This window comes from Scyliorhinus torazame, chromosome 21, assembly GCF_047496885.1.
Source record: "Scyliorhinus torazame isolate Kashiwa2021f chromosome 21, sScyTor2.1, whole genome shotgun sequence".
In the NCBI taxonomy this organism is placed as follows: Eukaryota; Metazoa; Chordata; class Chondrichthyes; order Carcharhiniformes; family Scyliorhinidae; genus Scyliorhinus; species Scyliorhinus torazame.
Genome location: NC_092727.1, coordinates 108,347,905 through 108,374,488, shown reverse-complemented (window position 1 = coordinate 108,374,488; position 26,584 = coordinate 108,347,905). Strand labels below are relative to the sequence as shown.

At 46.6% G+C, this 26,584-nt stretch overlaps 1 protein-coding gene across 3 annotated transcripts in view; it reads left to right on the top strand.

Moving 5' to 3' along the window:
* LOC140398482 (abl interactor 1-like) overlaps positions 1 to 26,584 on the top strand; it is a 61,071-nt gene that overhangs the window by 22,563 nt on the left and 11,924 nt on the right. Inside the window, exons 3-9 of one of the 3 annotated variants that reach the window (XM_072487217.1) lie at positions 11,587 to 11,763; positions 13,998 to 14,086; positions 19,204 to 19,308; positions 19,434 to 19,546; positions 22,038 to 22,172; positions 24,527 to 24,688; positions 24,804 to 24,893. In XM_072487217.1, the coding sequence (XP_072343318.1) occupies positions 11,587 to 11,763; positions 13,998 to 14,086; positions 19,204 to 19,308; positions 19,434 to 19,546; positions 22,038 to 22,172; positions 24,527 to 24,688; positions 24,804 to 24,893 (871 nt within the window). The remainder of the gene's footprint in view (positions 1 to 11,586; positions 11,764 to 13,997; positions 14,087 to 19,203; positions 19,309 to 19,433; positions 19,547 to 22,037; positions 22,173 to 24,526; positions 24,689 to 24,803; positions 24,894 to 26,584) is intronic. The other 2 variants (XM_072487218.1, XM_072487219.1) reach the window with 2 other exon arrangements.

Below are 26,584 nucleotides of genomic sequence, written 5' to 3'. Positions count from 1 at the left end.
AGTTAAATCTTTCCAGCATCTCACCAGATTGACTTTTAAAGTGTTCATCAGATTTTTTGAGTATTCTAATTTGGTGTTGTCTTCACCTTCTAAGTAATTAAAGCAATTATAGATTTCTCTAGCTTCATGCCTTCCTATTGAGAGTAGTAGTGCTATTTATGTTGCGTCAGAGGCCGTGCTTAAATCATTCGCTGCGATAAATATTTGGAGCATCTGTTAAAACCTTTTCCAGTCGTAACTTAAATTACCGGTTGTTTCTAGCTGCCCTAGAGGTCCAAACAGTACCACCTATTCAGTTGGTCGTCAAGAATTCATTTGTTGCGAAGTCTTCCACAGTTGAATGTCCAGTCTGAATTTTCTTATCTTTTTGTCTAACCTAATCTCTCTAGTTCTGTTAAAGCCTGGTACCATGTTTTGTTACCTGTGTGGTAGGTAACAGGTGCTACTCAAACCTTGGTTAATGATGAGGTCTTCAGAATCTCGATGAAGAAGACTCGAACTCGTCCAGTAGTAACAAAAGGTTTATTGAGTAACTATAACAATAATTGCAAGAGTTCTTCACTTTAACTTTGATACTAGTGATCAGGTTAACAAGATCTAACTACGGAGGGGGGGGGGGAGTATGAGGAACTGTGGGCGCCGGCCATTAGGGGCGGGGCCGAGTGGGAAACGCGGGCTTTGTTCCCGCACTATGGTAATTATGGCGGGAACAGGGACGCAAGGAGGAGGGGGCCTCGCACAGTGGGGGCCGAGGACAAGGGGGGAAGCCGAGGTCAGCCAGAGTTCGCTGACTTCTGGGAGCAACATGGCGGGGTGCAACTAGGCTAGAAAGGGATCTAGCGGAGGGGGGGGAGGGGGGTGGGTTAACTGGGTTGCTGCTGCTAAGGAGAAGGGGGAGCTGTTATGGGATGGGGTGGTCGAGGCGAGAGGGCGTCGTCGGGGGGATACACGGGTACGTGGGAATCGGGTGAGGAGCTGGGCTAAAAAAGGGGGTGGCTAGTCGACAAGGGGGGGGGTAAAGAGCCCCCCAACCCGGCTGATCACGTGGAACGTGAGAGGGCTGAACGGGCCGATTAAAAGGGCACGGGTACTCGCACACCTAAAGAAATTAAAGGCAGATGTGGTTATGTTGCAGGGGATGCATCTGAAACTGATAGACCAGGTCAGACTACGTAAAGGATGGGTGGGGCAGGTGTTTCATTCGGGTTTGGATGCGAAGAACAGGTGGGTGGCTATCTTAGTGGGAAAACGGGTACTGTTTGAGGCAAAGACCATAGTGGCGGATAGTGGGGGTAGATATGTGATGGTGAGTGGCAGATTGCAAGGGGAGGCGGTGGTTCTGATGAACGTATATGCCCTGAACTGGGATAATGCAAATATTATGAGGCGAATGTTGGGACGTATCCCGGACCTGGAGGCGGGAAAGTTGGTAATGGGGGGAGATTTCAATACGGTGCTTGATCCAGGGCTGGACCGATCGAGGTCCAGGACCGGGAGGAGGCCGGCAGCGGCCAGGGTGCTCAAGGACTTCATGGAGCAGATGGGAGGGGTAGACCCCTGGAGATTTAGTAGGCCTAGGAGTAAGGAGTTCTCATTTTTCTCCCATGTCCACGAAGTATACTCACGGATAGACTTTTTTGTCTTGGGAAGGGCACTGATTCCGAAGGTGACAGGGACGGAATATACGGCCATAGCTATTTCGGACCACGCTCCACATTGGGTAGACCTGGAGGTAGGAGAGGAAAAAGAACAGCATCCACTCTGGAGAATGGATATGGGCTTATTGGCGGATGAGGGGGTATGTTTAAGGGTGAGGGGGTGCATCGAAGGGTACTTGGAGCTTAATGACAATGGAGAGGTTCAGGTGGGAGTGGTCTGGGAGGCGTTGAAGGCGGTGGTTAGAGGGGAACTGATATCCATAAGGGCACATAAAGGGAAGCAAGAGGGTAATGAAAGGGAGCGATTGCTGAAAGAACTTTTGAGGGTGGACAGGCAATATGCGGAGGCACCGGAGGAGGGACTGTACAGGGAAAGACAAAGGCTGCATGTGGAATTTGATCTGCTGACCACGGGTAAGGCAGAGGTGCAGTGGAGGAGGGCACAGGGTGTACAGTATGAGTATGGAGAGAAGGCGAGTCGGCTACTGGCCCACCAATTGAGGAAGAGGGGAGCAGCGAGGGAGATAGGTGGGGTGAGAGATGAGGAGGGAGAGATGGAACGGGAGTGGAGAGAGTGAACGGGGTGTTCAAGGCATTTTATGAGAGGTTATATAAGGCTCAGCCCCCGGAAGGGAAGGAGGGAATGATGTGTTTCTTGGATCAGCTGGAATTCCCTAAGGTGGAGGAGCAGGAGAGGGCGGGACTAGGAGCACAGATTGAGATGGAGGAGGTGGTAAAAGGGATTGGGAGCATGCAGGCGGGGAAGGCCCCGGGACCGGACGGATTCCCAGTGGAATTTTATCGGAAGTATATGGACTTACTGGCCCCGCTTTTGACGAGAACTTTAATGAGGCTAGGGAAAGGGGGCAGCTGCCCCGACTATGTCGGAGGCAACGATATCGCTCCTTTTGAAGAAGGAAAAAGACCCGCTGCAGTGTGGGTCCTACAGGCCCATTTCCCTTTTAAATGTAGATGCTAAGCTCCTGGCCAAGGTGATGGCGACGAGGATAGAGGACTGTGTCCCGGGGTGGTCCACGAGGATCAAACTGGGTTCGTTAAAGGGAGACAGCTGAACACGAACATATGGAGGTTGCTAGGGGTAATGATGATGCCCCCACCAGAGGGGGAGGCGGAGATAGTGGTGGCGATGGACGCCGAGAAAGCATTCGACAGAGTGGAGTGGGATTATCTGTGGGAGGTGCTGAGGAGATTTGGTTTTGGAGAAGGGTATATCGGATGGGTACAGCTGCTGTATAGGGCCCCGGTGGCGAGCGTGGCCACGAACAGACAGAGGTCTGATTACTTCCATCTTCATAGAGGGACGAGGCAGGGGTGTCCCCTGTCTCTGTTACTGTTTGCATTGGTGATTGTGCCCCTGGCCATAGCACTGAGGGGCTCCAGGAAGTGGAGGGGAGTGCTCAGGGGAGGAGAAGAACACCGGGTATCCTTGTATGCAGATGATTTATTGCTGTATGTTGCGGACCCAGTGGAGAGGATGCCTGAGATAATGCAGACACTCAGGGAGTTTGGGGAATTTTCGGGGTACAAATTGAATCTGGGTAAGAATGAGTTGTTTGTGGTGCATCCGGGGGGGGCAGAGCAGGGGAATAGATGACTTACTGCTGAGGAAGGTAACAAGAGATTTCCGGTACTTAGGGATTCAGATAGCCAGGAATTGGGGAACCTTACACCGGCTTAATTTAACAAGATTGGTGGAACAGATGGAGGAGGATTTTAAGAGGTGGGACATGGTGCCCCTGTCACTGGTGGGTAGGGTGCAGGCGGTCAAAATGGTAGTCCTCCCGAGATTCCTCTTTGTGTTTCAGTGCCTTCCGGTGATGGTCACGAAGGCTTTTTTCAAGAGAATTGAGAAAAGTGTCATGAGTTTTGTGTGGGCCAGGAAGACCCCGAGAGTGAGGAGGGGGTTCTTGCAGCGTAGCAAGGATAGGGGGGGGGGGGCTGGCACTACCAAGCCTAAGTGAATACTACTGGGCCACCAATATCTCAATGGTGTGTAAGTGGATGGGAGAAGGGGAGGGAGTGGCGTGGAAGAGATTGGAGATGGCGTCCTGCAAGGGAACCAGCCTACAAGCAATGGTGACGGCGCCGTTGCCGTTCTCCCCGAAGAAATACACCACAAGTCCAGTGGTGGTGGCAACACTAAAAATTTGGGGGCAGTGAGACGACATAGGGGAAGGACGGGAGCCTCGGTGCGGTCCCCGATAAGAAATAACCATAGGTTTGTCCCGGGGAGAATGGATGGGGGATTTGGAGCATGGCAGAGAGCTGGGGTTGTGCAACTGAGAGATCTGTTCATAGACGGGACGTTTGCGAGTCTGGGAGCGCTGACGGCAAAATATGGGTTGCCCCAAGGGAATGCATTTCGGTACATGCAACTGAGGGCTTTTGCGAGGCAACAGGTGAGGGACTTCCTGCAGCTCCCGACGCAGGAGGTTCAGGATAGAGTGATCTCAGGGACATGGGTGGGGGATGGTAGGGTGTCGGATATATACAGGGAAATGAGGGATGAGGGGGAGATCATGGTGGATGAGCTGAAGGGAAAATGGGAAGAAGAGCTGGGGGAAGAGATTGAAGAGGGGCTGTGGGCAGATGTCCTACGTAGGGTAAACTCTTCGTTCTCGTGCGCCAGGCTAAGCCTGATACAATTCAAGGTTTTGCACAGGGCGCATATGACCGGAGCAAGGCTCAGTAAATTTTTTGGGGTAGAGGATAGGTGTGGGAGATGCTCGAGAAGCCCAGCAAACCACACCCACATGTTTTGGTCATGTCCGGCACTGCAGGGGTTCTGGGTGGGGGTGGCAAAGGTGCTTTCGAAGGTGGTGGGGGTCCGGGTCGAGCCAGGCTGGGGGTTGGCTATATTTGGGGTTGCAGAAGAGCCGGGAGTGCAGGAGGCGAAAGAGGCTGATGTCTTGGCCTTTGCGTCCCTAGTAGCCCGGCGCAGGATATTGCTTATGTGGAAGGAAGCCAAACCCCCGGGCGTGGAGACCTGGATAAATGACATGGCAGGGTTTATAAAACTAGAACGGATAAAGTTCGCACTAAGGGGTTCAGCTCAAGGGTTCACCAGGCGGTGGCAACCGTTCATTGACTACCTCGCAGAGCGATAAGGGAAATGGGAAGGTAGCAGCAGCAACCCATGGGGGGGGGGGGGGGGGGGGGGGGGGGGAGAGGGGGGGGGGGGGGGAGGGCCCAGGCGGGTCCTCAGGGATGTTTGTGTATAGATATTTGTACCAGGTTATGTATATTGGATTGCTCGATTTTATTTTTGGAGAGTTATTATTTTTGATATGGCAGTTGCCATTTAGTTTACATATTATTTATTTATTTGTTAAAATGGCCACTGTTATTTATACTGTTTTATTGTCGAAAAAAGGAAAACCTTTGTATTGTTTTGTTTGGCCAAAAGATTTTGAATAAAATATATTAAAAAAGAACAAGATCTAACTACGGTAACTATACATAACTCCACTAGCCACCTGAATTAGTCTGCTATTGCCCTGGTCACAGTGCACCCAAGAGAGACCCAATGTGGTTGCTTTTTTATACCCCTGTTGGTCCAACCCTCTAGTGATCATGTGGTGCTACTGATTACACATTAACCCCTTGTGTACATGCACATATACAGATCACTACATCCATGACCGATTAAAAATTTATCTTAGCCTTGAACATGCTTAACCACCCAATGTCTACAGCCCTCTGCGGTAAAGAATTCCACAGATTCACTTGGAACAACCTATTGCAAGATTCCTGCAGTAGCCCTCGAACAGTTAACCAAGTACCCTGCTGTAATTAAGCAGGAGATCCAGAACTCATTCATGGACATCACAAAGGAGTTTGATGATAAAAACTTCATGGCACAAGAATCACTGCCAGAGTGTAACAGCTTGTGCACACCAACCTCTTGGTTCCTTCCAAGTACACACAGCTTAGTTGGGACAAAGGCTTTAACCTCTTTCCCAGCTCAATGTCTTCAGTGACAAGCTGTTATTGTGACACTGGCTCTGGCTGCTGAGAAAACAGAGTGAAAATCCACTTAAGTGCCAGATTGAGAAAAAGTAAACACCCTGCTTTCCACTGTTTATCTTTACGATGCTTGTTCTACATTTCACTCGGGGGGAATAAGCCCATTCACTTGCAAGAGAAACACTTATAATCTCCGTCTGAAGTCTTTTTATATGTTAATACGGGAAAAAAAACCGTGCGACTATCTTCCCCTTGTGTGTTTTTAGAGCAATATGTAAGGAGCATCATATTGTATTTTATAAAGACAGGGCAGCACGATAGCAACAGGGCAGCACGGTAGCATGGTGGTTAGCACAGCTGCTTCACAGCTTCAGGGTCCCAGTTCGGTTCCCAGCTTGGGTCACTGTCTGTGCGGAGTCTGCACATTGTGGTAAATCACTGTTAGTGTATTATATGTATTGGGGTAAACTGTTACTGTACTACATGTATTGTGGTAAACCACCGCCTGACAGCTCCGCCTGTGGCTCCTCCCCTCGGGCTCGGTATAAAGGTGGCTGACCTCCGGCCCTGCCCCAGTTCGGGATCAGTGGCCAGGAGGCTTTCTGTTTAGCTCATTAAAGCCACAGTTTCGTTCACTACTCGTCTTGTGTTAATTGATGGCACATCACACATTCTCCCCGTGTCTGCATGGGTTTCCTCCGGGTACTCCGGTTTCCTCTCACAGTCCGGAGATGTGCAGCTATGGTGGATTGGCCATGATAAATTGCCCTTAGCGTCCAAAAAGTGTCCATAAAGGTTAGGTGGGGTTACTGGGTTATGGGGATAGGGTGGATGCGTGGGCTGAAGTAGGGTGCTCTTTCCAAGAGCTGGTGCAGACTCAATGGGCCGAATGGCTCCCTTCTGCTCCGTAAATTCTATGATTCTGTGATAGGGCAGGATTCTCTGGCTGTTCGGTGGTGGGGGATTGTCTGGTTTTCCAGCAGCGCACGCCTTCCCGTGAGTTTCAACAAGTTGGAGTCAATGAGAAATCCCATTGACAAGTGGCAAGAGTAGGGAATTCCTCCGCCAATGAACGGCACAGCAAAATCTCTGCCCTTGCTAGCAACGGTAGCGGGGTGGACACGCAACGGAGAATCGCAATCAAAAAATGTTGGAAATAGGCAGCAAGCACTGCAGTGACTGGATGTGAAAGGGTTAATGATTTAGGTGGAGTAACTGTCATTTAAAGGCGGAATGGTGGCACAGGGGTTAGCACTGCTGCCTCACGGCAGTGAGTGAAGTGTTGGGTGCTCTGAGGTACAGACGAACTAACACGGTTGCGATTGGTACAACGCAGTTTTATTCCATTAAACTATTTATACATCAGACTTGGTACTCAGCACGTTGTGACTGTGTGAGTGTCTTGTTATGAGGTCCTGGCCCTGTGCCGTCTCCAGATGGACTGCCCAGGAAGTGTCATGTTTCTTGTTTTATACTGTGTCTGCTCTTGTCTGTGACTGGCTGTCGTGTTATGTGTGCTAATTGGTCCGTTGGTCTGTCTATCATTATGTATGTGTTATGATGTATGTTTGAATATCATCACAGTGAGGACCGGGATTCGATCCCGGCCCCGGGTCACTGTCCATGTGGAGTTTGCACATTCTCCGTGCATCTGCATGGGTCTCAGCCCCACAACCCAAAGATGCGCAGGGTAATAATAATATAATAATCTTTATTGTCACAAGTAGGCATACATTAACATTACAATGAAGTTACTGGGAAAAGCCCCTAGTCGCTACATTCTGGCGCCTGTTCGCGTACACAGGGAGAACTCAGAATGTCCAAATTACCTAACAGCATGTTTTTGGGGACTTGTGGGAGGAAACCAGAGCACCCGGAGGAAACCTACAGAGACACAGGGAGAACAAGCAGACTCCACACAGTAACTCAAGCCAGGAATCGAACATGAGACCCTGGAGCTGTGAAGTAACAATGCTACCTACTGTGTCGGTGGATTGGCCACTCTAAATTGCCCCTTAATTGGGAAAGAATTATTGGGTACTCTAAAATTAAAAAAAAAAGAAACTGTCATTTATATCTCCTCTTTCAAAAGCAGAATGATTCCAGGAGTTTCTCTTTTTAATTTGTATTTCTAGCATTTGCAGTTTATTTTAAATCAGCAATGTAATAGATACATTACAGGAACTGCCAGAAGGAGAACTGATTTTTGTCTACGTCTTATAAAGTTTCAATTCTTGGCTTTATTTCCTGTTTCTCATGGTTGAGAAGGATCATTCAAAATGAGAGAGACATACTGGTGCCTATACATGAGGTTAAGCCCATGGCTGTTTACGATAAGGCTCCAGTGTTGCTTTTGTGAGAGGCATTTTGAAGATTGGACCTTGACATCTCCAGAGGCAAGAGTGCAGCCTTATTTACCACACACCATCCTGACCTGGAACTAAATTCCTTCTCTGTAGGCTTGGTCGAAATCTTGCCCTCGCTCGAATGGCATTACAGTGGTTCAGGAAGGTTGCTGATCATCATCTTCTCAAAAGCAATTAAGAATGGAAAATAAATGGTGGCCTTGCCAATAATGCTCATGTTCCACAAATGAATAATTAAAAAAAGAACAGTGCTTGCTGTAAAACAAATCGTGTCAGGGTCACACTTAAATGACAATTGCTCTTCTGTTACTGAGAATGAGATGTGACCCTTTCTCATATCTGCTTTTTTAATATTCCTGTTCCAGCTAATACAATGTGAAAAACCTCACCTCAATGAGATTCACTATTTGTTTTGGCATATGTAATATGTGTTCTTTGATGTTCAGTGTGTTAAATAAACTCGATCAATTAGTACACATGGAAAGGGGAATAATCTTAAATTAAATTAAAGATTCATCATCAGTGTATCCTTTTGAACTACTTACCTGAATAAGTTACAGTAAGCAATCATCAGCTTTCAAGATTATGGGTGGGATCCTCTGCCCTGCTGCACCCGTTTTCTGGTGCGGTGCGCCCCTGTCGGCAGCGGGATCCTCTGTCCCATTGTGGACATCCCCACATTCTTGGGCATTAGTGCGCTGTCGGTATTTTTATGGGTCTCTCAGTGAGTGCTGAGGGAGCACCACACGATCAGAGATTTAAAAAGTTTTTTTTAGAGTATCCAATTATTTTTTTTTCCAATTAAGGGGCAATTTAGCATGGCCAATCCACCTAACCTGCACATCTTTGGGATGTGGGGGTGAAACCCACGCAGACATGTGGAGAATGTGCAAACTCCACATGGACAGTGACCCAGGGCCGGGATTTGAACCCGGGTCCTCAGCACCGTAGTCCCAGTGCTAACCACTGCACCACATGCCGCCCCTACACTATCAGAGATGATGCTGTCTTCAGGATGAACCCGTAAACCAAGGTCCCAACTGTTCTCTCAGGCAAATGGCAAAGTTCCCATGAACTACTTTGCAAAAGAGAAGGGGATTTATCCCCACCATTCTGGCCAATATTTATCCCTCAATTAAAGCCATTAAAAACTGATTACCTGATCGTTAACACATTTCTGTATGTGGAAGCTTTCTGTGCTCATATTGGCTGCTGTATATCCTACATTCCAGCAGTGACTACACTTAAAAAGTAATTTGTTGGTTGAGATCACAGAGGTATTATATAAATGCAAGACCTTTTCCTCCCCGTTAGATCCTTATAATTTTTTTATGATTGAAGTGAGAGGCTGAGACGTCAATGGTATCCTCCTGGCGACAGTGGCTTAAAGGATCTCAATGAACCCAAAGTAACATTAGTATTGATAGAACTATTGACCGCATAATTGCATCATGACAATCTGACATGCCAGCAGTCTGGCTTCCTCATGCAGTCAGTTTCAGGACCTCCTTTAACTTCTGCCCGTGCTGTTTGTTGAAACAAACATCAACACTGATCGCCTGAAAACACAAAATATTATGATCTTTCTGATGGGAAGATTCCCTCTATAATACAGTTGCTCACTTGTATTATAATCTTATCGTATATACAATTATTTACCACTGACTGGGGCGCTCATGCTTTATGCAGTGATGGTGGAGATGAACAAGTGGGATATTTGCCGAGCTCAACTCATCTGCTCATACACAGTCATAATTAAAAAAACAACAGGGAAGTAGTCCTAAATCTTGGTATGTTTTGTTCGAAGAGAATTAAAAAAACAATTAAAGGGCTAATTAGCGTGGCCAATCCACCTACCCTGCACATCTTTGGGTTTGTTGCTAACTTTTGGTTGGTTCTTAATTTGACTCTGTTTAATCACGTTTGCTCAAGAGTCGCTGGGTATCTTTCGACACCGCCACAAGGTTCAGAACCGAATACTGATCAATGACTCGATACACCAATTAGTAAGTTTAAAAGCAATGCTCATTTATTTACACACAGCCAAATCTACTCATGCATAAACTCTACGAACTAAACTACCACTATTACTAAAGCCAATACTTAGCTTTGGGCGCCCACTCAGTCAGAGGAACAATGGCCGTTGCTCGGTTCTGAGGCTGCTGGGTTCAGCTGTTTACAGAGTAGCAACTAGGAGCGTCTATCTCGTAGTGTATATTGACTTGGGACTTACTTGGTCTGATGCAGCTGCTAGGCAGGTCTCTCTCTTCGGTGAGAGCCAAAGCCAAAGGAGGAAGATTCTCCCTTGGGTGATACCTCTTTCCTGCAAAGGGCTTCGCGCTCCTTTGGGCGGGCCTTGAACTTGGCCTCAACTAATTGGGTCTTTCCCAATCATCTGTATCAATTTTCCTCCAATATTGGGGTGGTTCCCTGATTGCTGGGCGTGTCCTGGTGACTGTCAGTCTGCTTTGTCTTAGCTTCTTCTGGCACTGGGAAGTCTATCCTAACATTGTGTATCTAAATGTTTCCCTTTTGTCCCCGGAGATGGCTCATTAGTATGTAAATCGTTTGGTAGTTTCTGTCCTGTCTGAGCGTTTAAGGTTCTAATCAACAGACAGAGCTGCTTGTTTCTTAGCATTGTCCAATTTTCCCTGCATTCTTTGCGGGTGTCCATTTTGTAATCGGGATGTGGCCATCCCATATGGCTACAGGTTGTGGGGGTGAGACCCATGCTGACATGGGGAGAATGTACAAAGTCCACACGGACATTGACCCGGGATTGAACCCGGGTCCTTGGCGGGGTGAGGCAGCAGCACTAACCACTGCGCCACCGTGTCGCCCCATTCGGAGAGAATTTAATGTAAATTCTATCAGGTTTGCTCCCATGACGTGGCTTCACGGTGACCAAGAGGAAATATGCCATGTGTTGTTTTATAATCTTTCAAAGAAACAGTTAAATAAATTAATTTATACAGTAATTATTTCCACTGTTTCTCAATTGAAGATTTTTCAGGTGGAATTATTACAATGTTCAGAGGTGACAGAATGGCAACAACAGTGTGGGCCAAAATTTTAGCACCATGGATATTGACTGCATGTGTGATTATGTAAAAATGAGTAATTTTATGCTTATCCCAATTTTTATGTCCATGGACTTCGCCCATTTTACAATATTACATAGTGTCAACAGCGGCTTTGTGACAAAACCGCAAACCATTGCATTTTATAGGCTATTAGATTATTTCATTGTCAAATTTTCCCTAATCTGCAGACTCATGCTAGAATAAGGTTTCGCAGATGCTAGCAAATTTTTCAGAACCTCACCCATGTAACCACATTTCACAATAAGCTGAGAGCTCTTTGAACATAGAGGGCAGAACAACAGGTCATCCAGATATTCATCCACCTTCCATATATTTGCATGTTTTCGTCACGGGGTAGAGAACCAGGAGCAGGAATTTTACCTTTTGTTTCTCCAAATCTTTACCATCCAAGTAGAGTGGTTCTCGCTCGCCAGCACAGGTAAATCACCATTTTGTTTATCTCTTTATTTTTTTCCCGTTTGACTTCCTTAGAAAGTGGAGATGCACAAGGAGAAAGTGGCTCGGCGAGAGATTGGATTACTTGCTGTTCCTAAAACTACGCCAAGGATTGCCAAGATTATACCTCCAACGAACCCTGTGCAACGAGAAAAGTACACCAGGAAGCCCATTGTTTTTACAATCCTAGATGATACTGGACATGGAGTGAAGGTAAGAAAAGCAATTCAGGATGGTATTATGAAATATATGAAATACAAAGACAAAAAGAGAACCAGCTTAGAATCTTTCCGGGACCATGGTCCCATTCTGATAAGTCAAAGTCATGTTTTCCATTGACAATGTATATTATCCAATGACTTAAATCAAGCAACATAACTAACAGAGCAAAATGGGAATCGGGAGCTAAAAATGAAATTATCAGGTCACTTTAATGAAGCAACATTGAATTAAAACAGTCTGTTTTAACAGGGCTGTTTAGCACAGGGCTAAATCACTGGCTTTGAAAGCAGACCAAGGCAGGCCAGCAGCATGGTTCAATTCCTGTAACAGCCTCCCCGAACAGGCGCCGGAATGTGGCGACTAGGGGCTTTTCACAGTAACTTCATTTGATTTTCATTTCATTTCAATAAGGTTCAATTCCGTGTAGCATTTATATGTTTCTGTGTTCATGGCAAAGTCATTAAAATGAAGGATATGATTGTGATTTTATGGCAAGGAGTACACAGCAGAAACCCTCCCGTAACCCCATCAGTGGTTTTACACAGCGTACTTAGTGAAGCTTGCAGTTATGGCTAGCATGTCAATAAAAGGTATGCATGTTATGTTCGTCGTAACACTGAGCTCTTCATATATACAGCTCTTCAATGTATACAGCAGAAAATACATAAACTGCAAGTCCCCATTGGGCTGCGACGTCTTTCTTAAACCTGTTTGCCTATATATTTGGAGTTTTAATGATAATGCGGGAAGGCGATTTAACATGGTACACCATCAAGTTCGGTAATTTTGTAAATTTATCAGATATAGCAGACATAACGCCCAGCCACTGAAATGCAGTATTAAAACCCCCAGTGACAGTGAAAATGCCAGTTTCTAAGTGGATCTGAAAGATGATCATAAGCATGAGTAACATGTATGACAGATAAGCTGGAATCTCCTCACATCTATGACTGTTCCTTCACTGGGTCTTCGTCAGGAGTGCAGTCGAAATCCAGTTAACGTGTGCCTTTATGCCACACTCCCGGCAGAGTTATGACGGTGGAGCAGAGAGGACCCGAGGATGTTCCATGCTGATTGGGTGAAATGGGGTTGGAGGATTGTGTATAATTGATCAGGATGCACAGATGCAATGCAGGGGCTAGTTTAGCACAGTGGGCTAAACAGTTAGCTTGTAATGCAGAATAAAGCCAGCAGCGTGGGTTCAATTCCCGTACTAGCCTCCGTGAACAGGCTCCGGAATGTGGCGACTAGGGGCTTTTCACAGTAACTTCATTGAAGCCTACTTGTGACAATAAGGAATTATTATTATTTTGAAGTTTTACGTCATTTTGCACGATAATTTAACTTTATATTTTCATTTGCAATTGAATAGCAAACCTTACATCAATTTTGGAAGGGCATTAGAGTTAGTTGGATTGTAAAAGAGTTTCTCTGCATCAAAGTCAGAGGAGTGAGTGCAAACAGTGAGATGTGGGTGTGAGGCTGCAGCAGGGCTAGGTGTGTGCGGATGAGGGTGAGGGGAAACCCTGAAGGTGAATGAGTCCTGATTGATCAATATTGTTGACAGGTGAGTGACAGGGATGTGAGGAATAGCGGTGTTTGAGGCTAGTGGTGCAGACCATAGAACATGACTGTGCAGATGCATTTACTGATCTTGGTCACTTATGTGAGGCCATTAAAAGTCCTGTGATTTCCTTTAGCTACATCCTTGGCTTGGACTCCTGTAGCGATCCCTTCCCACATGTTTCTGCAGGGCTTCCCTGAGGATACATGACATCTCTTTTCCTTTCCACCTCCTCCACCAATAGCTCCAGTGCAGTGTCTGGTACCTGCTCTCCCTCCCACTGCCAGTTATCCTTCTCTCTTTACTTGAGGAGATGGGGCTGGCTTCAATCAATGCTTTGGGAGGGGGGGAGGGGCAAAGGGAGGGGGGCGTAAATAATGATTTTGGGCCCTCTGCTGGCATGTGCAGCAGTGAACAGTGTGGCTATCTCTAGCTGCACACAGCAATCATAAAGATCAGCAGGCAGCACCAAGTTAGTAGCTGCCCGCCTTTTATTCAATGGGCATTGGTTAATCGCACATTGCGATCGCTGTGCCTCACTTCAGTGGCTTCCCAATTTGATTCACATAAGGTTTTAATCTAGTAACGATACTTGAAGAGGTTTGGCAGATTTGAGATCTTTGCTAGGAGCGTAATTTTATTTTCATTTTTTGCTTTGTAGGACATGAGTAATCATGTAAGGGTTGGAACATTATCACGAAGGTATGGACACACAAGTACATCAAGTATATCATCACAAGGAACTTTAGGGTAAGTGTAAATTTATAAACTAATGTACCTGCCGAGAGCTAGAAAAGAACATCCGGGAGATCTGCTTTCTCAATATTTAACTCCACCTCACAGAATCCTCTTATAAATTGAGCAGTAGTGGATCATGTTGGGGGCTGGAAATGCATATAATTGGTTGCAGTGGCGATTGGTATGGACACAGAAGTGGGAGAGCCCTCTTCCTCCACCAGCAAACGTCTTGGGTTGCACAGGTTGGAACGCCACGCTCTTGTGACATTACCTAGAGTTGGTGTCAATGCGGTGGGAGGGCAAACAAATCAACAGGTTTCATTAGCTTGGCCCCATCGCACCCTTTGACTGTGGCAGGGCATTGAATGGCCAGCTGGTTAAATTCTGTGTAGGAGTGGGGAAGCAAATTTCAGGTAGAGGCACTAAGGTTTGGATTTTAGAGGATGAGAGACTTCGGCTACCGGGATAACTTGACGAAGCCGGGACTGTTCTCTTTAGACAAGAGAAAGTTGAGAGGAGATTCGACGGAGGTGTTCCAAACCATGAGGGTTTGAGCAGAGAAGATAGGGAGAAACTCGTCCTTTTGGAGGAAGGATTGAGAACCAGGGGACATTAATTTCAGATGATTGGCGAAATAAGCAACGGCAACGCGAACAAAATCTTTTTTTTTTAAATGCAGGAGTGGTCAGGATCAGGAGTCACTCCCTGAGAGTGTGGTGGAAACAAATTAATTCGGAGCTGTGTAAAAGAAATTGGATAAGTGAAGTGAAAGGAATTGGAGGACTATGAGGAAAAAGCAGGGGAAGGGGACTACCTGCATCGCTGTCACACAGAGCTGGCACAGCCACAATGGACTGAATGGCCTCCTTCTGTGCTGCAACCATGTTTCGGAGATTTTATGGCATTTCCTCATCTGCTGATTTCAGGCTATGTGTTGGAGGAAAATCCAACCCCAATTGTTTGAAATAATGATATCATTGGAAAACAAGATGTGGAGATGCCAGCGTTGGACTGGGGGGGGGGGAGTAAGAAGTCTTATAACACCAGGTTAAAGTCCAACAGGTCTGTTTGGAATCACTAGTTTCGGAGAGTAGCTCCTTCATTAGGTGAGTCACCTGATGAAGGAGCTATGCTCCAAAAGCTAGTGATTCCAAACAAACCTGTTAGACTTTAACCTGGTGTTGTAAGACTATTAGAAAACAAAAGCATGGCAGAAATTCTATGTTAACAATCGTGGGGAGGGGGCTGAGATTCACCAAAATAATATCTGGGATGAGGGACTTCAGTTATATGGTGGACTGAAGAAGCTGCAGTTGTCTTCTATAGAGCAGCGTTTGTTAAGGGGACCTTTACTGGAGGACTTCAAAATGTCGAGGGTTTTGGTTGAATAAAGGAAGATTGTTTGCATTGGTGGTGAGTCGGAAACCGTTGGACACGGAATTAAGATGATTGGCAAAAGAGTCGGGGGCAGATGAGGATCATAGAGTGAGTAGTTATAATCTGGAATATGCTTTCTGAAAAGGTGATGGGAGTAGATTCAACAGTGACTTGTGAAAGGGAATTGGATAAATAACTTGAAAACGCAAAGAACATTGCAGAGTTTTGTGAAAGAGCAGGCAGAGGGACAAATTGGTTCACTCTTTCAAAGAGCCAGCATGGGCACGATGAATTGAATGGCTTCCTCCTGTGCAGTTTCAGAATTCTATGAACACGTTTTTTTCTTAAAAGACCAAAAGCTGTAATACTATTATTGACAAATCTCAGGCCTAGATTGTCGTCCGTGAGTCGGGTGCGCAGTGCTGGGGGAACTTTTGGATCTGTGAACCCGACTTAGGATCATAGACTCCCTACAGTGCAGAAGAAGGCCATTCGGCCCATCGCATCTCCACTGACCCTCTGACGAGCACCTTACCGAGGCCCACTCCTCTGCCCTATCCCCGCACATTGACCATGGCCATCCCACCCAACATGCACATCCCACTTTTGCCAACCCGCTGACCTTTGGGACCCATGCTGGCCGACCTTTGCGACCTACGCAGGCCGACCTTTGTGACCCATGCCAGCCGACCTTCGCGACACACGCCACCTTTGCTTACCTTTAATGCAAAAGGGGAGCCTGCTTGGTCCTCATGATCTCACTTGAATCCGGTTCAAAGAGGCAGAGGGCAATGTGCATATCAGGTGCAGATTTCAGCCAGTTCCGTTGTGCTGTCTTTGTCTTTACAAAAATGAAAAATCCGACCTCGCACATGTTGGATTGCCGTGAAGGGCAATAGCAACAAAATGAGTGTATTACTCAGCACTGCATACTCCTGGGAGATGCTACACCAGAATATTGGCATGTATTTAATGTGGTATTACAGGTCAGCTATAGCAGCGTAGTCTTTTAATTTGGAGTCAGCTCAAAGTTAAAAATTGACTCTGGGATCTCAACCTCAAAAATAATTTTTCACCCACCACTTCACGTTCAAAATCTGAAACTTCTCCTCTCATTTGCCAGTACTTCCCTGAATATAACATACATGGGTTTTGCATCCTTATTTACATTGGCACAATTGACAAAAACATACCTCAGGAAATCATCTTTATACTGCTTTGTTCCCAAGTTAAGCTCTTCTTTGTAGGCTGTTAACCAGAGGCTCTGGAGCTGTGTGCAGAGTGAACACTAGCACTGCTTTGTCTGTTCCGGACTCTCCTGGGCAGCTCTGTCGAGCAAATTCCATTGTGAGATCCTATCCAATAGGTAAACTGCCAATTTGAGTCTCTGGCTGTCTCTTACTGTTAAGAAAACCATTCATCTTCACAGTTCACTTGCCTTGCTTGCCAGCAGCTGGAAAATGGAAGCAACATTGCTCCGTGATTTGACGCTAAAAGCACATACCTGGAGGGCGCTTCACGTCAAGTTTTCGAGCACGGCGCATGGCCTGCTCTCTTCTGCCGCTTCTTTCTGGAAAGTTCCATTTATTTTCATTTAAAAAGCGGCAGCAGCTGCAATCCTCTTTCTATTTTGTTTGCAGTGAGTATTTTATTTTGCACAGGTAGGCACCAGAGATCCCAACGTAACCAATAGTAAAGAGCATTATTTCAGCTGGTATCACAATCTAGCTTTAGGAATCCATTACTTTTCCAGAATGCAATTTCATAATGGCCTCCTTTTGCTATTTCTGCTAATTTTTGCTAATTCTATGATTAGAATTCATGTCAAAAGACAAAATGCTAAATTTCTTCAAGTTAGCAATTTCGATCGTGCCACAGAAGTTAAATTCTTGGGGAAGGTACAACACTGAAGCCTGCAATCACCAAACATCATGCTCTCCTGCGTGAATACCAAAATAAGCTGAAGACTTTTCAGGACACCAAAGCTCAGTTTATATCACAAGAGGGGAGTTCTTCTCAGTTGAGACAAGGACTAATTTTCAAAAAGTGACTTCAGATACAAAAATAAAATGTAAAAATCCATGGGCACAATTCCTGAGAATTACCAACTTGACTGTCATTTCCTAGCTCGGCACTCAGCGTGGCCCATGGCTTTACCAATTACAGCCCCCCCACCCAGAAAGAAACGCTGCCTAGTAACCCCCCCAAAACCAAACCACAAACCAGGGGCTGGGTGTCACCCTGAGCAGGACGGAGCGCTCAGTCACCAGGGCCTGTCTCAGCAAGCCCTGTCTTGGGCCCTTGCAAGGCTAATTTCGGGCACAGGGGAATAGGATCAAAATACTCACAAGGGGTGGACTTTCCTCCCGACCATGGATTTTCCTCACCTCCCCCTCAATTGCCGGGTCTTACTCACCCGAGCACCCGGAACAAAATCTCCCAGACACTTGGACATCTTCACACAGAGCGGGGGTGATCCTTGAATTGCGGACATTTAAGTTTTTCTCTCCACCCTGTTGACCACTCCCTTTTGCTGACTCGCTCTCTCCGCCGGAGCAGCAGACATTTTCAAACTTGGCTGCCATTCTGAAAGTAAAAGATGGGTGCTCTGCCATCCTTCCGACACCGGGTGGGTCGTGACCCTGACTTTGAAAAACACTGCACTAAGGGGCAATTTAGCATGGCCATCCACCTAACCTGCAATCTTTGGACTGTGGGAGGAAACCAGTGCACCCGGACAAAACCCACAGACACGGGGGGAACGTGCAAACTCCACACAGTCACCCAAGGCTGGAATCGAACCCGGGTCCCTAGTGCTGTGAGGCAGCAGTGCTAATCACTGTGTCACTTTGCCTGACCAAACATCAAATTTTCGTTCTGGGGCGGTGGGCTATATTAGGAGTTGGAGAATGACTGGTGCAGAGGTGGGTAGGTCACAAAGGTCAGCCTTTGTGCATCGTCACTTTATCGATCTTTACAAAAAGGAAACATAAAACAATCCTTTTCCCCTCACCCCCCCACACACTCCCTTTGCCCATCCATGCCAACGTTTTTGATTCTATGAATCTGCGTCTCCCACACATCCTCATGCCGGCTGATAACCTTCATGCCAACTTGCACCATCCTGCCTACCTCCATCACCCACATACCTTCCATGTCAACCATTGTCCCTCTGCCCTCCCACATGGCCTCTCATACCCTCGATGCCAACCTATCCCTGTGAAAATGATACTTGCTCTGTCCAGGGGCAGGATTTCTAGATTCATGCCTCTTCCGCCATTTTGAACATTTTAGTTTGTATGATCACCAAACTGAGCAATGAAACATTAAGGATTAGGAATGCTCATATATCAGGCAGCATCAAGAACCGGTCCCAGTCGCATATAACACTGCTACTCACAAAATAAATCTCTCTCTAATGTTATTCGAAAGGGATGTATGAACCCTAAACCTTGGCATTTTGAGTTCCCAGTCACTCTGTGGGCTCTGAGAGCGAGGACACCAATTAGGTCGTGTAGGCCCATGTCCCCTATGAACTGATTGGATCCTCGCAAACTTGTAGGATCTATCCAGTCAGCAGAAAGGGCACATTTGCCTTGTCCTCAGTCTGGACTGGATTTGAACTTTTGATTCCTGAAATGAAAGGTTAGTCTCTGGCCCACTTCACTCTTAATCCCTCATTAACTCATGCTTAATCCCTCATTAACTCATGCTCACTGCGAAAGAGACTTTCTGTTTTTTGTAATTTTCAGGAGAAGTACTAAGGCACCAAGACCTGTTCAGCCTCCCGTGGTCCCAAATGTATATAGCAGCCCTGTGACTAACTCTCCGCCAGCAGATGGGCCTCCGAGGCTTGTGTAAGTTCAGCAAAGAAAATAATAAAATGTGGCCATTTTTACAGAAACAATTGGATATATTCATACCTGATACAAAACATGAATGGCTTCTTTATGCTTTCCTTTTTACTGTTGTTTGGGAGCAGTGATATTAGTAAAAACAGGAATAGCTGCGGATCTCAAAACATGGTGATGCCTGTGACTGTAGCTGTGTCGATACCTCCTCCTCCTCCACCACCACCAATAGCGTGTGAACCAGGTCAGTGTCTGAATGGAAACAATGGAAGTACATAATTTGGATTATAATAATGTTACCACTTCTGCAATTTTGAACTCAAGTTGCATAACACAGTCCAGTTCCATTTAAAAAATGCTCAACTTCATTTTTAGAACTTTGATTTGAGTTCAAAAATATTCAAGGGAAGAAAGTTTAGCTCCAAAGGATTTTAGTAGGAGTCTGATTGTGTCAATAATCAATTGTTCTATTACGTCATTCTCCCATTGAGGATAACGAGAACATTACTGTACTGGGACGAATTTCACGCATCCCTGGATAAGCAAGGCTTCCCGTCTTACAGATAATTCATCCCATATCTTTAACCTCCATCTTCTCCCTTTACCATTGCATCTTCTCTTCTCTCTCTCTCTTCACTCAATTCTCCTCCAGTCACCGCTCCTCTGTTTTCCACTCCCATTCCTCCTAAGCTTAATACGCTGTCTGACAAACTCTTCCTCGATCCTCTGCGTTGATCCCGAGACCCAGGAATTCAGGACCACCCATTTTGGGCTGTGCGGCCGGAAAATAGGAAAGCAAAACACTGCAGGTGTTGGAAAAAAGAATTGGTTCTCGCATTACGTGAGTTCCACAAGTTTAAAGTCTTTTTTCCAAATAAGCTGGATGGTTATATCGAGTTCACATTCTGTGTTGCGGGCACCTTGAGGGTTTGAGACAGTCACGCTTTCGCTTAATTTAGCAATAATTAATTTAACAATACCCTTTGGGATGAGTTTCAGGAGCGGGTAATTATTAAATATCAGTCTGGAAAGTTCCTTATGTTTTCTCGTGAGACAGGAGAGTGGTGTCAATCCATAAAAGAAATCAGATGACACTTGGACAATCATCATTTGCAGCATTTTGTGGTCAGTTTTAAAACATAAAAAATGGTTTGCAATTCAGACTATGCTGGGGTATGACATCATGGCTGATCTTATTGTAGCCTTAACTCCACTTTCCTGCCTGCTCCTCATAACCCTTGACTCCCTTGTCGATCAAAAATCTATCGAATTTATCCTTGAATGTGTTCAGTGAACCAGCTCCCACTGCTATCTGGGGAAGACAATTCCAACCTTCCCACTGAGAGCAACAGTTCTTCCTCTCTCAGTCTTAAATGGGAGACCGCTTACTTTTAAACTTTGCTCCCTCAATTCTCCTATGAGGGGAAACATCTTTTCAGCATTGACACTATCAAGCCCCCTAAGAATCTTATATGTTTTATATGATAAGAACCATGGGTGGGATTCTCTGTCCCGCCGCACCCGTTTTCTGGTTCTGACACGCCCCCACTGGCAGCAAGATCCTCCATCACGGCAGCCGGCCAATGTGGTTTCCCATTGTGGGCACCCTAGGCCATCAGGAAATCCGCAGGCGTGAGTGCGCTACTGGTGAAGCGGAGGATCTCACCCACGGAGAATCCAGCCCCATATATGTTAAGATCTTCTAAACGTCAATGAGTATAGGCCTAATTGCTCAACCTTTATCATAAGACAACCCCTTCGCCCCAGGGATCAGCCTGGTGAACCTTCTCTGAACTGCTTCCAATGCATGTATATCCCTCCTTGATTAAGGAGATGCTTTCTACTTGAGTTTTAGGTACCCTTTGACATAATGCCAGAACTCTTGTGTTTAAGATTTGAGACTCGTTATAGTATCAAGTGATGTGAGCATGGTTGGTGGGATTCTCCGACGCCGCGGCAGGTTGGAGAATCGCTGGCGTGCTGTGCGAATCACGCCACGCTCGCACCGACGCCGGGACGCGATTCTCTGCAGAGCGGAGAATCGGTCCCATTGGGGCCGGCGTGGTCGGCGCAGCGCCAGTCGGGGGCCGCGCGATTCTCCGGCCCGGGAGGGCCGAGCGGCCGTAAAAAGATAAACGAGTCCCGCCGGCACCGTTCTAACCTGCACTGAGCCGGCGGGACCTCGGCATTGAAAGGTCCGGGGGTGGCCTGTGGGGAGGGGGGGTGGGGGGTCCTCCGATGTGGCTTGGCCCACGATCGGGACCCACCGATCGGCGGACATGCCTCCCTGTCTCCCATCCTTCTTTCTTCCGCGCCGCCGCCTGTACCCCTGCGCCATGTTGGGTCGGGGCCGGCGCAGACAAGGGAGACACCGCGCATGCGCAAAAATCGTGCCGGTGGGACTGCGCATGCGCGGGTTCGCGCGGGAGCCACTGCGCGTACGCGCATCCCCCGGCGCCCATTCCACGGCCGGATCAGCAGCTGGAGCGGTGTGAACCATTCCGGCACCCTTCTGGTCCCCTGTAGGGGGCCAGAATTGCTGATCCTGGGGCCGTGTTGACGCCGTTGGGAAATGCAACGGCGTTTCCGACAGCGTCAACACTTAGCCTCAGGATCAGAGAATCCGCCCATTAGGTCTTAACTGAAAACGTTTCTGTTGTTAAATACATGAAAATGAATTGACCCAGTGGCCGTTCATTGAGATTAATAGTACTTATTGTGTGTACACTTTGTAGATGGAAATGGTCTCCCACCCGCACCACCCCCACCTCCAATGGAACTGCTTCCACCTCCTGCTCCTCCTCCGCAGATTTCCAACGAGGTGTGTCTCCCTCCTCCCGCCCCACTAATGTCTGACCCTCCTTCATCAGGTGAGACACCAGTTTGTTTACTTCTATACTCACTGTCTTTGAACAAATTCATCAAATGAAGGTGCTATGTTTTGAGCCCCCAGTTATTACTTTTCTGGTAAAATATAGTCACAAATTTCCGGGAGTTAAATTACAATTTTGAAATTTTAGCGACATATTTTTGAACCTAGCGAGATGTTCTTCTTTTAAATTTAAAGTGCCCAATTCTTTTTTTGTCCAATTAAGGGGCAATTTACATAGCCAAGCCACCTACCCTGCACAGGGTAGATATAGAGAGAGGGGGATATAGAGATGTTCTTTACATTAAGAAAATCAAATGATCCATTCAATTGAATTCCACTGTGGCATCTGTGTGTTTCTCCATGCCTGTCACATACAGACTTTAGACATTCACCTCGCTGTCAAGCCAAACTGATCATGTGCGTCAGCTGCCTATTACAGCAACTGCCTGATTTCTCGTCCATTGACTTCATTTGGTGTCTGGCTGTCCCTGTTCCTACGATGATACTGATACACAATGGCAGTTTCCATTCGGGTAGTTAAGTAGAAAGTATAAGCTGCGTGACGGTTAACACCTTGATTTACTGATATGACCATTAGCATTACTTTGGAAAAAACATTCCTTATAAGCCTACATTGGTTTGTACTTTTCTCTGCCTATTTTTTCCACCAAGGCTATCGGCAGGACAGGAGAGACAACTGGCAGGACACCAGCTCTTTAGTCTCTGTGACTGATAGCTAATGATGCATAAAAGGATCCGGGGTGATTCCCATCCTGATCCTCTCTCCTTCTGTGTGGAGAAGCAGCTGCCACCAACTGCTGCAGCCCGTAATAGTTTACTGTGCCGGCCAATATGATAGAGGAATTGTGAAAAAAACGGCCTTCCATTTCCTAGCGTATTTTGGTAGCAGGCAGATTGAGGTCCTTAAGAGACTCAATAGGACTAAAAGCAGGTGGGGTGCCTTACCCACTGTCATAATATACATCAGTACATTATGGTGCAATCACATACACACACTGGTGGACATGCAGTAGGACCAACCAGCATACATAACACCGCAGCCAATCACCAGTGAGAGCACAAGCACTATAAAGACAGGGGACAGGGGAATTCCTGCTCATTCTAGCAGCAGCCAGCTCAGAGCACAGAGCTCACAGCCTGCATCACAGACATTCGCCATGTGCTGAGTGCCTCACCCTAGCTAGTGATAGGAAAGGGTCCACAGTTAAGCTGGTATTGCTTATACCCACGTTTACAGTATGTTAGCATAGTTGAACAGTTAATAAAATAGCGTTACACCACTTCCAGCATTGTTGGCTTGTTTGTGAACCAGAACACCCAACACGACACCCACCTTGTGTAATATGGATCCCGGATCAGAGATGGCTGGGAAAGCAGTGAGCTAATGAACTATCATATTTCAGGGCAGCACGGTGGCGCAGTGGGTTAACCCTGCTGCCTCACAGCGCCGAGGTACCAAGTTTGATCCCGGCTATGGGTCACTGTGTGGAGTTTGCACATTCTCCCCGTGTTTGCGTGGATTTTGCCCCCACAACCCAAAAAATGTGCAGGGTAGGTGGATTGGCCACGCTAAATTGCCCCTTAATTGGAAAAAATGAATAGGGTGCTCTAAATTTATTTTTAAAAACTATCATATTTCACATGCCCTCCCACCATAAAATCCCAACATTAGTGCATGAAATCAATCCCAATTATTTACAGCAATATCGTCTCCGGGTGTGACTGAACTGTAAACCTATAGAAAGATGACGGTGGAGAAAGAGGTCATTTTGCCCATCATGTCTGCACCGGCCAAAAAAGGGAAAAAGAAACTAGCCACTCACATTAATCCCATTTTCCAGCACCCGACCTGGAGCCTTGCAGGTGCCAGCACTGCAGACGCCAATCCAGGTAACTTTTAAATGAGTTGAGTGTTTCAGCCTCAACCACCAATTTAGGCCGTGAATTCCAGACCCCCACCACCCTCTGGGCGAAAAGGTTTTCCTTGGAAATTGACCCCTCGCTAGGGGAAATCTAAGGAATTGGAAAATTACCCAGTTGCTGACCAGAAATAGTGGTATGAGTGTACGCAGCCACCAGAGTAGTCAACTGTCAGAGGAGCTCAGTAAACATAAGCCTTGCGACTTTGTGAATTAGCACATTAGAATACCAACTCTAAGACACCTCTGTGCAACCCATAGGAAACCAGGCAGGAAGTGAACAATCTGTTAGCTTGTTAAACGCACAATGTGCTGAATGACACAAAGTGTTAGAGAGCCAACTGAAAACATTGTTATTCTGTCTGTGGATGGTGATGGGCTTATCTCCTTTCTGTCTTGATCTTCAATGCAGCTAGCTCTGCTTCAGGCTGTCAATACCATTTTATGTGGCAGGGCACTCGGTCTGGCCACAACGCTACACCTTCTGCAGGCCTCAGGTGCAGGCACTCTGCGAGCTCTCCCGCTTTCCTACAACCGCTTGTAAACGGCATGTCCCTAACCTCTCCGCTCTCAAGTAAGATTCCTTCATCTACGTGAATGTCAGAATTTATTTTTGTGCAATTCATGAATCTCATTCATTTGCGCTAATGACTCACAAACGCTTCTCTGTCTCTTCACAACTTCCTTAGCTTGCTCCCCAGCACCTATCCTACCTCCTTTACTGCAGTTTATTCCACAGATCCCCCTGACTGGCTTCGTTGCCCGCTTTCAGGAGAACAGTAAGTCTCTGTCTTCTGCGCTTGCCTGCTTGGACACATGGAGAATCATTTGATTCGCATGTTTGTTAAGTTAGAAGGATAATTTTATCAATGTGATAAAGGTGTATTTTTGTCCTGCAGCAGTGCTAGGCTTTTACATTTAATTACTAATGTGCGATATGAACTGATTGAAATGTCACCATCCCCGGACCACTCATTGCTGGTTGAGACTGTAAAATAAACTCAATTCTTTTAGACGACTGAGAAGGAATGACTCAGCTGAGCGGTAAAACCAAATTCGTACCCAGGTGCTGGAGGTAAAAGGACTGTGCGACCCATAGTGGAATGCCATATTTGCAAATTATGTTTTTTAATCTAGGTCGACTTTTCTTCCTTAAGGGGGCAAATCTCAAACAGTGGCCGCGATCTACTGGCCGCGATGCGCCCGAAAGGCTGCGAGACCGGTAGATGCCGAAAGATCCCTTTTCTGGGATCTACTCGGCTCACCAAGCCTCTCAAGATCTTGCGAGACTCTGTGATCTGAATCCCGCCCATTGTGGATGGGATCACTATTTTGCAAATTTGCATATTTGAGTGGGGCAGCTTGTCTCACTCTAATATGCTCTCCCGTGATCTACCCTGGGTATGGAATCTAACCCACTCATTTCGGAGATCTCAGGTGAGTGCCCTTCAGTGCTGGTCTCTGCAAATGGCGACAAAATGGAGCGGCACTTGTGGTGGTCCCCCAGGGGATTGGAGGCCTCCAGGTGCTTGCCCTCTGGGCAGGGTGGCAGCCTGCCACGCTGGCAGTGCCAAGGTGCCAGACTGTAATTTCTCCGCCGGGGATTGGGACTGGGGGTGCCCTGCTCCAATGGGATGCAGGGGGACCCTAGGATCCCTTGTAGGTGAGTTGGGCTTTGCAGAGGTTTGAGGGTCAAGCCGGGGGGTCGAGAGATTGGGCTTCCATTAAAAAATGGCAGCCCGATCTCTCCTGCACTGAGACATTCTGGTGAGTGGAGCTCCTCAGTGCAGGAAACGGGATTAAGTGCAGCCTCGACGGGGAGTTCCCCGCTGAGGCCCCAAATATAACCAGAGTCCGAGTAGATAGCATGGTTTTTCACGGTGCTCCGAGTGCAGGAAACACCTGGCTAAATATGCTCATTATGGGACTCTTCCCATTCAGTTAGCTCGCGCCCAGTGTTTTGATTCTTTATTATATTACTTAATAGATTATGAATTTACTGAGAGTTTGGGGACAATTCCTCCATATTTGCTGACTATTGGGAATAAAACTCTAAAAGCTAAAGAATATACTTTAATATTTAGCTGACAACGCACAACAGATCTGCACAAATTAGTTTACGCAAATGCACTAGATTCACAGTATGCAACAATTCCAAAATCTGGCCCATTGTAATTGAACTGTATTTTAAAAGCACATTTTCTTGGTTACCCTTGTAAAATTCTGTATCTGCACATTTCTCTAGTTTATGTTACATATGATCTCACAAGTACTCAAGTTACAAGTAATAAAACTCGCAATGGCTCGCTCAATCCCACGTCTGGTCAAAATCGGAATTCGCACTGGGCATCAAACCGGTCGCAAGTCTCTCGGACTGCCACGCTGGCCATAATGGTTTCCCAACGTCATCGATGAGCTTCCTGCCTTGACCTGGCAGGAACATGAAAATAGCTCATTAGAACTGTTTAGC